The sequence below is a fragment of the Monodelphis domestica genome, chromosome 6 (genome assembly GCF_027887165.1).
Source record: "Monodelphis domestica isolate mMonDom1 chromosome 6, mMonDom1.pri, whole genome shotgun sequence".
Taxonomy (NCBI): Eukaryota; Metazoa; Chordata; class Mammalia; order Didelphimorphia; family Didelphidae; genus Monodelphis; species Monodelphis domestica.
This window is the reverse complement of record NC_077232.1, coordinates 18142922-18156634: the sequence shown is the minus strand read 5'-3', so window position 1 is coordinate 18156634 and position 13713 is coordinate 18142922. Positions and strand designations below refer to the sequence as shown.

At 37.1% G+C, this 13713-nt stretch overlaps 1 protein-coding gene across 1 annotated transcript; it reads right to left on the bottom strand.

Annotated features, from left to right (window-relative positions):
* Positions 1–595: 595 nt before the first annotated feature.
* LOC100618433 (olfactory receptor 5B12-like) lies at positions 596–1555 on the bottom strand. Its single transcript, XM_016423551.2, has one exon. It carries the CDS (start codon positions 1526–1528, stop codon positions 596–598), a length of 933 nt encoding a protein of 310 aa, XP_016279037.2. The 5' UTR covers positions 1529–1555.
* Positions 1556–13713: the final 12158 nt, after the last annotated feature.

The window sequence follows — 13713 nt, the reverse complement described above, 5'->3', positions numbered from 1 at the left end:
GAATCAAAGGAGTTACTCCTCTGATAATTCTATGTATTAGCTATATCCCAAGTCACAACCTCATCACCATCTGAAAATGCGAAAACTCAGAGAGAACAATAGATTTATTTTCTACCAAATTCTCAACAACCTTTTGAGTTAGTTATTGCAAGGATGACAGATAATAATCTATGTGGGACATAACAGTGTCTTTCCCAAGAAAATGGCAGACTCACAAGGCATTTTTCATGACACCATGTCATACCTCTTGCTGCTCAAGGAATTTTGTTAAAGTTCCTTTAAAAAGATTGACTATTGAAATTTCAAAAAAATATCATCAAGTGAAGACTAATTGTGAGGAGATATACAGATTCCTCAAATTTCTAAAAGTGGCAGAAGATGGAATAAGGTGTTGGAAACCAATTCAAGCAGATGTCCCCCTGTTTATGAAGGAAAGAAAGAATTTAGGTCACCTGACCCATGAGAGATAATTAAAGTACAGAAATTGGAAAGGTTGTACTTTTAAAATAAAAGTGAAGAAGAAAAATACAAATGAGGTTCTCTCTTTAGTTATATGAATTAAATTAATTGTGAAATGTGAAATAAAAAATATTAATTAAACTGAAGATTTTGTAACCTCGACAATTTTCCTAAAAGCACTCTTAACCTCCTTGTTCCTCAAGCTGTAGATGAGAGGGTTCAACATGGGGATGACCATGGTGTAGAATACTGAGGCCATTTTGTCTGTGTCCATGGAATGACTAGAACTGGGTTGTAAGTACATGAAGATGATGGTCCCATAGAATATGGACACTGCTGTGAGGTGGGAAGCACAGGTAGAGAAGGCTTTCTGGCGACCCTCAGCTGAGCGCATTCTCAGGATAGCTACAAAGATGAATAAATAGGATACCAATATGGTGAAAATGGCAAAAAAGACATTGAATCCCACAACAAAGAAAACAACTAATTCACTGATGTGTGTGTCAGAACAAGAAAGAGCTAAAAGGGGTGGAATATCACAGAAAAAGTGAGGAACGACATTGGAATTGCAAAACTGAAGACTGAATGTGTCCCCTGTGTGAATGGAGGAATTCACAAAGCCACAGACATAGGAGCCAATGACCAGACGGGCACACACACTGGATGTCATGGTGGTGGTGTAATGGAGGGGCTTACACACAGCTGCATGGCGATCATAGGCCATAGCAGCCAGAAGATAACTTTCAACAGTGGCAAATGCCACAAAGAAGAACATTTGTGCAGCACATCCATTGTAGGAGATGATTTTGTTGCCTGTGAGGAAGCCAGTCATCACTTTAGGTGTAACAGTTGTAGAATAGCCAAAATCCACCAGAGAGAGGTTACTGAGGAAAAAGTACATGGGGGTGTGGAGACGAGAGTCCCAAGAGATAATCACCACCATTCCCAGGTTCCCCACCACAGTGATGACATAGATGACCATGAACATCATGAAGAGGGGCACTTGAAGCTCTGGGGCATCTGTTAATCCCACAAGGATGAACTCTTTCACCTCTGAGCTATTCTCCATTTATATCTTAAGGGACTTTGTAAACATCACCTGTGTCAAGAGAAAAACAGAGAGCAAAATACATTATAGCTGATGATAACATTTTGTGAAATGTATAGAATCCTTTTGAATTAGGAAATTGAATTTCTATGACATAAAAATTGTTTTTAATTAGGTTAAACTAAATATAATAATATCAAGACTAAAATTTTGAATTTTCAACACATATACTAAGATGCAAAATATCATTATACTTTATGAAACTCATTAATGAACTCACATTTCTGAATAGTTTGTCAACATTCTTCTACCTCAGTGAACTTCATCTTTCTTCCTCCTCAGCCATAAATGGAAAAGGTCATTGACTGTCCCTTCTCAATGGGTTTTTCTGACAGTACTCTCTCCTAGTTCTTCTACCTATGGGTATATTCTCACGTCGGATTCTCTTGAGCTGGATAATTTTACATGGCCCTATGCCTGGGTTCTCTTTTGAGTCATCAATTTCTAGCAGGTCAATTTTCATTGTTAAGTCTATATACACAGCCTCAGAAAACAGAGCAATGGAGAAAATAACGAGATTTTGAATGAAATATGGGAGAATTAGAAGTGATTTACTTTTCAGAATTGAAAAATGGATCACAAGCCTGGCACAAACATGTAAAGTTATATAAGGGGATTCAGTTACCCAGAAACTTGTTACACCCCTCTTCCAAAGGCAAATCCCCTCTGACATTGTAATTTATCTTAGGGATGTTTCATCCTTCAAAAAATATAGTAACCAATAAGAAGTTTTATTCTGGATCTGATTTTCACTCACTAAGAGAGATGAATTTCATTCTGGGAAGCAATAATGGAAACCTGTGGATCACTCCATCCTAGAATATATAATTGAGGAAAGAGAAAACATAGCAGAGTTGACATATACTCTAGGGTTGTTTTGGAAAGCTAGTGGCAATAGGTTTAAAGAAAATATAAGTGGTATCCTATAGAATAAAATACATTAGAAGACATCATCCCTGAGAACATTATATGCTGGGGGCCATCAGTCCATGATGCCTTGACAGAGTCATGCATGGTAGCTGGGGAGACCACAGAGTGGTCCTTGGTGAGATGTGACTGCCCACTCTATCCCCCTTGCATGACTTCTTTCATCATTGCCCTTTACCTATGAATTGACATGATTTTAATTCCCCTAGTCTCAAAAGAAATAATGCAAGAGCAAAACAGCTGTACCCTAATTCTCCAAACCATCACCAAAAGATCAGACCCTCAAACGCAATCCCAAAAGACTATCATGGGGCAACTTTTACTTAGGTACATAATTCCCAGCAAAACCACAGCTACAGGCCAAACCCAAAACTTTCTCATGAAGCCAGCACACAAATCAATCATAGAGGACCATACAATATGTACAGGTACAGTACAGATACTCTAAGTTTCAATATGCCTCAGTGGCTCAATTACACAAATCAGTAACTCAGACTCCATAGTAAGCCACCTGTGATGAAATCAATCATCTTGTATTCTGTCTGTAATCACAATAGAAAAATATAGAATGTTAATCAAGTGATTTGTTAAAAGTTAATGTATCACTTTTCCAATTATCTCTCTTTGATTTTGTGTATCTGCATGACAAGAGAATGGATATAAAAATAAATATCAGACACTGGGAATGTGGGGCAGCTGAGATGCAAAGCAATCCCATGGCTGTTATAATTAAGCTGTGTTCTGTTTGTTATTTATTTTATTTTATTTATTTTGACTGATCATTCGTCACCTGTTGGAAACCCTGGAGTCACGAGTGAGGCTGGACCCTGACCGTGGCAATTATAAACAGAGACTGATACACTGTGGTACAATCAAATGTAATGGTTTTCTCCATTAGTGGCGAAGCAGTGATTGTAAACAACCCAGAGGGATCTATGAGAAAGAACACTATCCTCATCCAGAGGAAAAACTGTGGGAGTAGAAACACAGAAGAAAAACAACTGCTTGATCCCATGGTTCAATGGGGATATGATTGGGGATATAGACTCCAATGATCACCATAGCGCAAATATCAATAATATGAAAATAGGTTCTGATCAAGGACATATGTAACACCCAGTTGAAATATGTCAGCTACATGAAGGGATGGGGGAGGTGAGGGAGAGTATATGATTCTTGTAACCAAGGAATAATGTTCTAAATTGACTGATTAAATAAAATTTTCAAAAAAAAATAAAAAAGAAGAAATCATCCCTGGAGGGATAGGAGAAACAAAGGGAAATAATTAAATAAATAAGTAAAGATGTGATTACATGAAAAGACCAATATTTATACACAGGACATTCATTAACTTAGATTTTTAAGCAGAAATGTGTGGAATATGGGAACAAAGGCATATAGCACAACAGAAGGTGTGGTTCTTTAAGAATCAAGGATCCTCATTGCAGGTCTTTGTGGTACCAAAGATTTGGACATTGAAGGGATCTCCATCAGTTGGGGAACGGTTGAACAAGCTGTGCTATATAATCATGACAGAACACTAATATTCTATAAGAAATGACAAGCAGGAGGAGTTCAGGCAAAGCTTCTTAATTTCTAGGATTTTTCTGTTTTCTCAGCAAAAGAGAATTTACAGTGGAAATGATGAAACAAATATGACAATGGAAAGGCTTGAGACCTAAGAAAGCAAACTTTAAGGGAACATTTGGCTGACCTCGATAAATCCAAGTCAGCTGGCCCCACTGATCTACATCCTTTGGTTCTGAAAGAACTGGCAAATGTCATGTCTGAGTCACTGCCAGTGATGTCTGAAACATCATGGAAACTGGGAGACGTACCACAAGACTGGAAAAGAGCAATTTTTTTTTATTTTCAAAAAACAGAAGAGAACAAAGTGTGAAGACTACAAGCCAGTAAACATGATACCTTCTAGGGATATTCTTGAAAAGATCACTTGAGAGATGGGTAGCAAATAGGGAAAGGAAAGCAATAAGTAAAAACATATATCAAGAAGTTATGTCGATTCAGATAATTTCCTCTTCTTGACAGGAATGCGAAAATAAGAGAGGAGAGAGACAACCAGGTAGATCAGAGGAGAAGGAGCCAAGGCAGGAGATGGGAAGTCTTCAGTTCAAATCTGACCTCAGACACTTCCTGAGTGACCCTGGAAGAGTCACTTAACCTCCCCTTGTCTGGTCCTTATGATTCTTCTGCCTTGGAACCAATCCTCAGTATCAATTCTAGGACAGAATTTAAGGGGGGGGAGGGTTGTTTTGTTTTCTTTTTAATAGAAGAGGAAAATGCTTTGAATATAGTTACATGGAATTTAGCCATTCTGTTGGAGTATCTCATAGGCTTCTTATGAAATAGGATCCTACTACTGAATTACTACTCTTCCCTCTTCTCATAAATTACTCCAGGACATTACCAAGTCACCCCAGAGCCTCCATTACAGCAGCTGTAAAATGAGGGAGCAGAAATAGTCTTCACCATGTGAAAAACTGTATACTTAGAACCATATAGTTACAACCATTTAATCATGGAGTTATCGGTCAGGACGATTCCTAACAATAAAACTGAAAACAGATCAGGCAAAAGTTAGAGAAGTCTGCAGAACATTTTGAAAACCCATCAGGAACAACCCTCAATCTGGTGCTTAGAAATACATAAAGAACCAAGTGCATTCACAAATGTCTGTTTTATAGTTATACATGGAGTATAGTTATATATGGAGTAGTTATACAATTCAAATTATGGGGAGAAGACCTGGGTCCCAATTCTGGTTTTCCAATTTACTACATGTAACAATATGATAAAATAATCTCTCAGGTCCTCCATTCCACATCTGCAAAACTGCCTATTCTCCAAATGTATTTTTCTCTAATGCAATATACTTAAATCCTGGCATCAAGGTAGAAAGAGCAAAGGATATGGAGGTAGGAAGACTTGGGTTCGAAGTCTACTCAAGGTATTACTTAACCTCTTGCATTCTTAGTTTTCTGATCTGTAAAATGGGGACAATAGTCACCCTGTCTCAAAAGGTTATGCTAAGGGTAAAAATGAGAGAAAAATAATGTAAAGAAGGCAGCTGGGTGGCTCAGTGGATTGAGAGTCATGCCCGGAGATGGGAGGGTTTGAGTTCAAATCTGGCCTCAGACACTTCCCACCTGTGTGACCCTGGGCAAGTCACTTGACCCCCATAGCCTGACACTTACCACTCTTCTGCCTTGGAACCCATACCAGTATTGTTTCTAAGATGGAAGGTAAAGACTTGAAAAAATAATAATGTAAAGTGCTTAGTAAACTTTAAATTGTCAAATAAATATTAGTTATTTATATCATTGTTTTTACATAAACACATTCCGCATTGCGAAAATAACAGCTGCAGACCTTTCTTTTGGAACGCTGCATCTCCCCTTTCCTTGAAGAGAGATTCCCTTGCTTTTCCTCATGACACTCATTGTACATCTTAGTAGGACCTGTCACAAGTGTACTAACCCTGGAGACTCTGCTGTTCTTCTTCAGTCATTTCAGTCATGTCCATCTCTTCATAATCCCTGGTGGGTTTTCCTGGCAAAGCTACAAGAGTGGTTTCCCATTTCATGCTTCAACAATTATACAGTTGAGGAAACTGAGGCAAACAGGGTTAAATGACTTGCCCAGGGTCACATACCTTCTAAGTGTCTGAGAACAGATTTGAACTCAAAAAGACAAGTCAAGCCCAGCCCTCTGTCCACACACCATTGAGATACTAGACATGACACCTACCTGAATCCTTTAGTTCTGTCACAAGACGCAGAGGAGGAAGACTGACCAAGAACCTTCCCTTAGAGGTCTTCAATTATAAGCCCAAGCCAGAGACATGGGAAGAGCATTTTTTGGAGAAACCTTTCACAGTGTCTGACACCAAATTCAGAGTCCTTCAAGATATGGATGGTTCTCTTTAGACTCTTATTGCTGCCTAGATCTCAGTAACAAGATGAACTAAAGCCCAGGAGAATTATTAATGAGCAAATCAATAAGTGACTGATGGCCCTTGATTTCAAGCTTGTCTCAAGTACAGTAGGACTAAGGAGGTCCAAAAAGGCTTTCTGTGGCTTGTGGCCATGACCTGGAGGGGTCTTATAACCACTGGAGCATCAGTGGCATTAAGGGACTCAGAGTCCTCTGAGGACTGCCAGAGCTCTTCTCTGTAAAACATGTAAACAAGCCAGAGTCTGTGGGGACTCATGACACCTCAGTAAGGGAAGTCACAAGGATTCTCAGCTGTTGTCAGGAATTCTCCCTGGTACTCTGAAGATGTGAAGGTTCTCAAAAATCAAGAGAGTCAAGACCATGAGCTCAGAGACAGAGACCTGATGGGAAAAATAAAACAGATAGAAAACACATCAATAGATGGCAGATGAGCCAAATCCTAAGCCTCAGGAACACTGGCTTCCAATAATGCAGCTTGAATTCATCTGCCATTTTGAAAAGTAGCGTCTGATTTCAAAAGGTGGGCTGATGATAGAGGGAGTTTGGTTACATTTTAGACAATGAAATATTTGTGATAAAAGAAATAAAAGAGAACTAATGATCCATTTAAAAGGAACATTTTTAAATCTTCTAAAATCTTCTAAATCTTCTAAAAAGAAATTTTTAAAAGAGACACAGATAAGCAGAGCAATTTTATTATTGGTTAAAAGCAATAAACATTTAAAAGCTATAGATAATATTAATTAAGAGCTTCCTTTGCAATCTTTTACTTTTTTTGTATCTTAAAATATTCATGATATTAATGCTTGTTGAATCATCATATAAAATAAAATGTTAAATAATAGAATGAATAAATATTTTCTCACAAGAATTCATATAGGGGAGAAAGAGAAAAATATTTATTATTAAGTGCCTACTATGTGCCAGACAGTGTCCTAAATGCTTTGCAAATATATCAATTAGTATCCATGATGAAAATGGAGACCTGACCTCTAATGAAGAGGAAATTAAGCAATCATTAAAAACTATTATGCCCAATTGTATGGCAACAAATATGGTGACCTAGGGGATATGGATGTATATTTAAAAAAATACAAATTGCCTAGACTAACAGAGGAAAAAATGGATTACATAAACAACCCCATATCAGAAAAAGAAATTGAACAAGCCATCAAAGAACTCCCTAAGAAAATATCCCCAGTTCCAGATAGATCCACAAATGAATTTTATCAAACATTCAAAGAACAACTAATCCCAATATTACACAAACAATTTGGCAGAATAACAAAAGAAGGAGTTCTACCAAATTCATTTTATGACACAAATATGGTACTGATTCCAAAGCCAGGCAGGTCAAAAACAGAGAAAGAAAACTACAGACCAATCTCCTTAATGAATATAGATGCAAAAATACTAAAAGATTCCAGCAAGTGATCACGAGGGTTATTCACTATGACCAAGTAGGATTCATACCAGGGATGCATGAATGGTTCAATATTAGGAAAACCATCCACATAATTGACCTTAATAACCACATGCAAATCAAAAAAAACCACATGATTATCTCAATAGATGCAGAAAAATCCTTTGAAAAAATACAACACTCATTCCTATTAAAAACACTAGAAATCATAGGAATAGAAGGACCTTTCCTAAAAATAATAAACAGTATATATCTATATATCTAAATATATGTTAATAATAATTCATTTAATTTAATTTAAATAATAATAATAATAAACAGTATATATCTAAAACCATCAGCCAACATCATCTGCAATGGGGATAAACTAGAAGCCTTCCCAAGAAGATCAGGAGTGAAATAAGGATGCCCATTATCACCTCTATTATGTAACATTGTACTAGAAACACTATCAGTAGCAATTAGAGAAGAAAAAGAAATTGAAGGAATTAAAATTGGCAATGAGGAGACTAAGCTATCCCTCTTTCCAGATGATATGATGGTCTACTTAAAGAATCCTAGAGAATCAACCAAAAAGTTACTCGAAATAATCAACAACTTTAGCAAAGTTGCAGGATACAAAATAAACTCACTTAAGTCATCAGTATTTCTATATATTTCCAACACATCTCAGCAGCAAGAATTAGAAAGAAAAATTCCATTTAAAATTACTCTTGACAATATAAAATACTTAGGAATATATCTGCTGAGACAAACACAGGAACTCTATGAACATAACTACAAAATGCTCTCCGCACAATTAAAACTAGAACTAAACAATTGGAAAAACATTGATTGCTCATGGGTAGGACAAGCTAACATAATTAAAATGACAATCCTACCCAAATTAATTTATTTATTTAGTGCCATATTCATTGAAGTACCAAAAAACTTTTTTATTGAATTAGAAAAAAACATTAAAATGTTCATATGGAAGAACAAAAGATCAAGGATATCCAGGGAAGTCATGAAAATAAATGTGAAGGGAAGAGGCCTTGCAGTCCCAGATCTCAAACTATAATATAAAGCAGTGGTCATCAAAGCAATTTAGTACTGGTTAAGAGACAGAAAGGAGGATCATTAGAATAGACTTTGGGTAAATGACCTCAGTAAGACAGTCTATGATAGGCCCAAAGATCCCAGCTTTTGGGACCAAAATCCACTATTTTATAAAACTGCTGGGAAAATTGGAAGACAGTATAGGAAAGATTAGGTTTGGATCAAAATCTCACACCCGACACCAAGAAAAACTCAGAATGGGTGAATGACCTGAATATAAAGAAGGAAACTATAAGTAAATTAGGTGAACACAGAATAGTATACATGTCAGATCTTTGGGAAATTAAATACTTTAAAACTAAGCAAAAGTTAGAAAAAAATCACAAAATGTAAAATCAATAATTTTAATCATATCGAATTAAAAAGTTTTTTGTACAAACAAAACTAATGCATCCCAAATTAGAAGGGAAGCAACAAATTGGGAAACAATCTTCATAACAAAAACCTCTGACAAAGATCTAATTACTCAAATTTACAAAGAGCTAAATCAATTGTACAAAAAATCAAGCAATTTTCCAATTGATAAATGGGCAAAGGACATGAAATGGAAATTTTCAGTTAAAGAAATCAAAACTATTGATAAGCACATGAAAAAGTGTTCTAAATCTCTTATAATCAGAGCGATGCAAATCAAAACAACTCTGAGGTATCACCTCACACCTAGCAGATTGGCTAACATGACAGCTATGGAAAGTAATAAATGCTGGAAGGGATGTGGCAAAGTCAGGACATTAATGTATTGCTGGTTGAGTTGTGAATTGATTCAACCATTCTGGAGGGCAATTTGGAATTATGCCCAAAGGGCACCAAAAGACTGTCTGCCCTTTGATCCAGCCATAGAACTTCTGGGTTTGTACCACAAAGAGATAATAAGGAAAAAGACTCGTACAAGAATATTCATAGATGCGCTGTTTGTAGTGGAAAAAAATTGGAAAATTATGGGATGCCCTTCAATTGGAGAATGGCTGAAAAAAATTGTGGTATATGTTGGTGATGCTCAAAGGAATAATAAAGTAGAGGACTTGCATGGGGACTGGAACAAACTCCAGGAATTGATGCAAAGTGAGAGGAGCAGAACCAGGAGAACATTGTACACAGAGACTGATATACTGCAATAAAATCAAATGTAATGGACTTCTCCATTAGTGGCAAAGCAGTGATCCTGAACAACTTGGAGGAATCTACAAGAAAAACCTCTATCCACATTCAGAGGAAAAACTGTGGGAGTAGAAACACAGAAGAAAAACAACTGCTTGATGACATGGGTTGAAGAGCATATAATTGAGAATGTACACTCTAAATGAACATCCTAGTACAAATACCAACAACATGGAAAGGACACAAATAATAACCAATGAAATTGCGTGTCAGCTGTGGATAGGGTGGGTGAAGGGGAGAGTCAGAAATAATATGATTCTTGAAACCAAGTAATAATGTTCTAAATTGACTAAATTAATTAATTCAAAAAAAAGAAAAAAGAATAAAAGAAACAAAGAACAAATATTATATCATTTGATCCTCACAATAACCCTGGGAGATAGGTGCTGTTATTTCCCTCATTTTAACAAACCTGGGGGTTAAGGGATGTGTTGAGACCTATAACTAGTATCTGAGGCCAGATTTTAACTCAGCCTTTCTTGGAAATCCAAGTCAAGTCCTCTATTCACCACACTCCCTAGATGCCATCTAACCATACTCCAAATAAGCTACTTTTATGCCAGGGAGATGTCTGGAAAGGAAAACTGAGATTAAGGAAGCATCGTTTAGAATGTTGCTGGGGGAGGGGGGGTAGCAGCAAATGGAGCAGGAGAAGAGGCTTGTGGGAGAAAAAGCTGAGAAAGGGATCTTTTGCCCTGTGAACTCTGGAGAGTCAGGAGCTAGGAACCAAGCTTGAGATCCCAGCCAGGGGCGAAAAAGTCTTTCCTCCACTTACATTGCCCTAAAGAAAGAAGAAGGCTAACATCTTTAGATGATCAATACAAGAAAGCAAAAGAACAACTGCTGCTGAAAGAGGCTGATCCCTTGAACTTCATGGGGTCACCCCAAAGATCCTTCCTATCCATTGACTTTCCCAAGAAGGATACTTGATATCTCTTTAGTTGAGGATAGTGACCGTGATTGGAGAGAAAGGAGAAAGAGAAGCTGAAGCCTGAGCCACTTGGCTCAGCTAAAGAAGGAGGACAAAGATATTCTGTAGGGAGGGTCTCCTATTCCCACAAATCTATTCCTCCCCCACCCCTTTATTACTTGAACTATTAAACAAACTATATTGGAATAACTCTGTCATATTCAAATCATAGAAGAACTGAAGAAAGAGAGGGTATTGGACTAGGCTAGCCATTTAGCCTTCACTAAACAACAAAGCCAACAGGGACAGCCAGCCTGCCAAAAAATTGGGAATTCTGGGATTTCAAGTACCAGCTAAGCCTTGAGAGAAGTAAACTCCATGATTACCCAGAAACCTACTCATTGAGACACAGTCCCTGTTCATCCTTGCCTCAACATCATTTTACGGGTACCTCACTCTTGAGTTTGAATGGGGAGGGAAAGAGAGAATTTCACAGATGGTCTCTCAACCCCAGTGGTTATCTCACTTTTTACCTCATCCACCCTCCTTATTCCATTCCCTGTTACATCCCTTTCATATTCCCTTTTACCCAATCCTCACAGAAGATGAGACAATGGCATACTTCTGTTCATCCACATCAACACATTTCTCCAAGGTTTCCCTAATTCAGCCAACCAAACCTAAAGGAGAGCCTCTGCCCTTGTTAGACACATTCACCAGATTCTCCAGTTATGCCTTGGAAGAGTTGGTGAGTCCATTTTAAGACCAATGACTCTATTTGTAGCAGTTCAGTCTGTATTCTGATGAGATGAAGAGCTGTTTACTTTGACTTCTGTAGCTTCCTGCAAACAGGAAAGTTCAAACATTCAACTCCAGAAACAGAGCCTTTAAGAGATGTAAAAGACCTAAGAGACCCTCTAACCTGCCAGTACTTGAACAAGAATCTCCTTTGCAATATGGAGGAGATAACAGAGATAGTCCTGTCTCAGTGTAGTGAGAAGAGGCTGCTGTCTCCACTTCAGTTAAACTGACTGAATAAATAAACCAAAATAGAAGTTTGGCATTAAAGATATGAGGAAAGAACTTTAAGACAAATGAGATCATTTTAATTCTTTGTTACTGAAAACAGAAGAATAGAAAACCCACCAAAGAGAATTATAGCCTTATTTTTTATTTTTGTATTTTGTATTTTTATTTTTCTAATTACATGTAAGCATCCTTTACACTATTATATAGAACTTTGAGTTTCAAATTCTTTCTTTCTTTCTCTTTCCTTTTTGTTTCAGTAGAAGGCAAACAATTTGATATAGATTACATATGTGCAACAATGCACAATATTTCCATATGTTCCACATTGCAAACAAAAACTCATATGAAAACGTTAATAATAAAGTTATTTTAATGTATGCTTCGATCGCCATTCAGACACCATCAATTCTTTGTCTGCAGGCAGATAGCATTTGTCATCACAAGTGTTTCAGAATTGTCTCAGATCATTCTATTGCTGAGAATAGCTAAATTTTTTAGTTAATCCATATATAATGTTGCTCTTACTGTGTACTATGTTGTCCTGGTTCTGCTCATTTCATTTTGCATTAGTTCATGTAAGTTCCCCAGGTTTCTCTGAAAGCCTCTTGGTCATCATTTTTTCTAGTAAAATAGTACTCAATCACAATCATATACCACAACTTGCTCAGCCATTCCCCAGTTGATGGGCATCCCCTGAGTTTCTAATTCATTGTTGTGTCCTCTGAAGGATCACCCAGCTAAACTAGATCATTTATTTCAACTGTTTAAAATAAAACATGTTGATAACAACATGGAACAATGCAGAACAGTGATCTTGGAATGAGGAAATTTTAAGATAATTCTTGCTTCTGACTGGTTGTATGATCATGAAATATTCACTTAACCTGTCAGTGCCCTAGACAACCCTCTATATCAGTGAAGATTATAAATGAGTGGTAGATTTGTCTGGGTAAAAGAAAATGTCACACTGTGTGAACTTTAGTCTAACAAAATCAGGAAATTGTGAACTTTAGATTACTCCACCCAACTTAGCCTAACAAAATCAAGAATGTCTAACCCCATACTTAAGGATTAAGTGTTGAGGAGGATGGCCTATGACAGACATGTGATAGCAAATGACAAATCAGAAACAACTGACAGATCCCTGGGCTGTCCTAAGTAGAGCCTAAGATACCATTGGTACATGTGAGATGCAGGAAAGTGATGTAAAACCATCTATATATTTCCCATCACTTCTCTCTCTGACCTCTTTGACAGTGAAGTGGCTGAGCATGTTGGCCTCAGGCATGGGTGCTATTTGTCCAAGTTTAACAGTGAGTTTTCCTTGATACCTTCGAACATTATTCTCAAGAAAGCCCCTGGTCTTTCTCAGAGACCACTTCAGCATAGGACATTGAACTCCCCCTGGCACAGGCCAAATGGGAGGAATGCTAAACAATTCTCTATGTATTCTCCTCAATTCCTTTCATCTATAATAAATAACCATCATAAATTTGCAAGCTGACTTGGGTATTTTATTGGGATATACCTGGCGACCAAAAATTAATTAAGATTAGGTCACAACCCTAAAATTATCCTTACAACTGGAAGCACCTCATGCCAAAGAAATAGTATTACAGACAAAAA

Excerpts from the sequence above, each read along its gene's own strand:
- LOC100618433 (XM_016423551.2), bottom strand. The coding sequence starts at position 1,528 with ATGGAGAATAGCTCAGAGGTGAAAGAGTTCATCCTTGTGGGATTAACA.